We start from the raw sequence: 3,391 nt of genomic DNA, 5'->3' as shown, positions 1-3,391 counted from the left end.
AAAAAAAAAAAAAAAAATGAATGCGAGTGATTTATATTTCAAGAAAATATTGAGTGATGTTTCATTCGACCCAAAAGAATGTATCTCTCTAGGCACAGTCTAATGCTACACCATGCATGTGAATTGGAAGATACAAATAATATACCTGTTGACTGTTTTTAAAAAATAATAATAATATATATATACCTGTTGTGTCTTCTTTAATGGTGGCATAAAATTCCACGATGGTGATCGATCTAGTTTTTTCCAGAATGAGTCCCGCAATATCGAGGTGTTTGTTGGCACAGGCCAAGTTTAACGCTGTTTCTCCTTGGCCGTTAAGAGCCATACACAAATCTTGTCCAGACTCTAACATCTGCGTTACAAAACTCGCTTGTCCAAAACGAGCCGCTAAATGAAGAGGTGTGTCGCCATCGCAGTTGGTTGATCGGACAAGGGAAGGGCGGAACTCGATTATCCTTGACACAAGCTCTCCGTGTTCCGCTTCCACAGCCAAGTGCAAAACCGTTCCCCGGAAACTCTCCCCGTGATTTCTTTCCTCGAGCACTGACGGATTTGTCTGGACGAGATCGAGAAAAGCTGACACGTCATTTCTTAAGACGGCTTTGAAGATTGGTGTAGTCATTAAAATTCTTAATGTTCTCAACTCAAACTGTTTGGAGAATGAGTTGTTAAATGATTGGTTTCTAGCGTCAACTTTAGTTTAAAACTGATTTTATTGTTATATATCTTCGCATAAATTTAAAAATTAATATAACTTCTTCTTCTTCCAAGAAACATCTATATGAAAGTCAGTCAACTGGAAAAACCCAAAGAACCTTCATGTCAATAACCAAAAATAGGAAAATAAAATAAAATGAAAACAGTAAACAATTTTCCACCGGTTTAGACTATGAAGTTTTATTTGAATTAATGTGTGGTTGATAAAATTTTTTTTTTTTTAAAAATGAAAAGAGTAAACAACTCTACTCAGGTTTGGGTTACCAGAATTATATTTTTAATTAATGTGTGTTTGATAAAAAAAATATAAATAAAATAAAATAAAATGAAAAGAAGACAATGTTGGCTCTGAGCCTCTGAGTTGATATCCGTCGAACGTACGGTAAAGAAGATTTATTTATAAAAGATGCCGGTTATGGGAGATTCGTATGATAATGTGATTTTTTTATTTTGGGTCGTAGGTCTTTAATTTCTTTAGGTCGACACTAGCTTTTAGTAATACTAGTATTTGCTAACGTGTGAATCTTTTTTTTTCTAGCAGAGATTCGAATTTGGTTAGTAAGCATATTGTATCATAACAAATTGTCAAATTCTATGCTTAAAAAATATAATATTAAAATTCATTATTCTTGGCCGAGAAAAAACAATTCACTGCTTTTAAAAAACATTTTTAATTATTTAATTTTTAGTTATTTTAAAAGACTTTAGAAGTACAAAAATTCAAATTGCATGTTTTAAGGTGCAATTTGAAAAGTTTTACAATAAATACAACAATTTTCTATAATCATATAATTATTTTTTTTTAAATTAATAATTAGTACTGTAGTACATTATAACAACTTCATCAAAATCATTAGAATCGTACAAAAATTCATTATAACTCAAACCCTATCAATTCGGCCTCTATAAGGAACAGCCAACCGACCTCTGAAGAGAGAAAAGATATATAGAATGCAAACTATGCGTATATGGAACAAGTCGGAGAAACGAAAATATTCTCATCCAAAAAATAAAAATAAACTGACGTATTTGAGAATTGAGATTGAGACTCTTGATATAAATAGCGAGTTCAACGGTCGAGCAAAGGACATCAACACAAACTCTCAAAAACCCTAACCTCAATACTAACAAAACTAACTTGTTTTTGAAGCTAGTTAGAATTCTTTTGTAACTTCATTAAAATAATTGCTTGTAATCAATAAAAGAAATCATTTACTTTCCTAATTGGTTCTTAATTAGTTAATTGGTTCAGATCCATGCGAATCTCACTCGCACACACCCGTTCGTTAATATAGTGCTTATTCACAAAAAACGATATGATAAAGAATTCTAGGAACCTGAATTAATGTTTTAGTTTTTGTACAACTTGAATCAATAATTTACGATAATGATGAATTGGTCAAGTATATGAAGACGGTAGGAAGGTACCAATGTAAAACTTTCGAATGATTCCGTATAATTCCATGATTAGACGCGTGAGTATATCATAAAAATATATCTAGAATATTTCTACGGAACTGCGTTAATATTATATACGTCAGATATCAAATAATTTAGAAACTTCTTTTGAAAAGTTGTCCCTCTAATGGAACAACTACAACAAAATATACTTAAAAACTATATATAAAAAAAACAACTACAACTACAAGTATACTAAAAAGGTATTGGGATTATTAAAATCCACCATCCACGCCTTCTGTTTGTTAGTGATATAGGAAATAATAACGGATATATATTGTTATTCGTATATCTTAGGAATATCCATGTATATATATATATATATATATCCATGTATATATATATATATATATATTTTGACATCATATCCATATGTATATTGTTAGTGTTGTTACCTCTATCCTTATCTCCTCTTTAAAGTTGATGCAATACATTTCCACAACTTTATGCAGTTACATTCGATCTTGGAACTTCAGTCCCTTCGCTCGCCAGCAGAGACTACTCCTGTCTCCTGACAAGCACTATTGTTTGTAAGTTGATGGTTCTTGGGTTAACTTATATACCTTAAATGGTATTGGATGAATTGCTATCTCTGATCAGCATTTCTTGCACTTGGGTTTAAAAGGTTTTTGGCCTTGTACAATCCTCCCTTCATGCAGAAATTATGGCACTCATTTATATTAAGGTTCTATCTTTATCAATGTAAGTTTTTTTTTTTTTTAACTTTCGACTGATTATTTTTCGAGTTAAACTGCTCATTTTTAGTTTGAATGGATAAAAGAATTTTGTTGTAATAATTATCTGATTAGTATTTTTAAAATTACTTACTTTCTCAAATGAAATATTTTCAAATTTTATTTAGTAACTGACACTGTTTAATTAGTATTTTGCTCTGTTTCTTAATTTGCTCAATGGTTGTCATTGTTTGGTTTTTTGTACCTGAACTTTACCTCTTTCGTTTTAATCAAATCAGAGTTAAAAAAAAAAACTGACACTGTGATTTCATTTTTTTAAGGGAATAGTGGAATACTACTACGTGGCATAAATGTGCAATATACATATTCCATTTGATAACTGGTTTTATTTCCTCCAATTAATTCTGAACTCTGACCGTGACATTGTTTAACCCTCATCGAACTTTACCACCGTTGATGCTTTTATCCCCAGTCTCTTCTCTCGCTGTACGCGTGAAGGCACAAAAAAAAAAAAAAAA

At 31.0% G+C, this 3,391-nt stretch overlaps 1 protein-coding gene across 2 annotated transcripts in view; it reads right to left on the bottom strand.

Moving 5' to 3' along the window:
- Positions 1 to 671, bottom strand: part of LOC104730999 (ankyrin-3-like) — a 4,235-nt gene extending 3,564 nt beyond the window's left edge. For both annotated transcript variants that reach the window (XM_010450260.1, XM_010450251.1), the window contains exon 1: positions 187 to 671. In XM_010450260.1, coding sequence (XP_010448562.1) covers positions 187 to 625 — 439 coding nt within the window. In that variant the 5' untranslated portion in view covers positions 626 to 671. The remainder of the gene's footprint in view (positions 1 to 186) is intronic.

The sequence above is a fragment of the Camelina sativa genome, chromosome 2 (genome assembly GCF_000633955.1).
Source record: "Camelina sativa cultivar DH55 chromosome 2, Cs, whole genome shotgun sequence".
In the NCBI taxonomy this organism is placed as follows: Eukaryota; Viridiplantae; Streptophyta; class Magnoliopsida; order Brassicales; family Brassicaceae; genus Camelina; species Camelina sativa.
The sequence above is the reverse complement of the archived record's forward strand: the minus strand, read 5'-3'. Positions and strand labels throughout refer to the sequence as shown.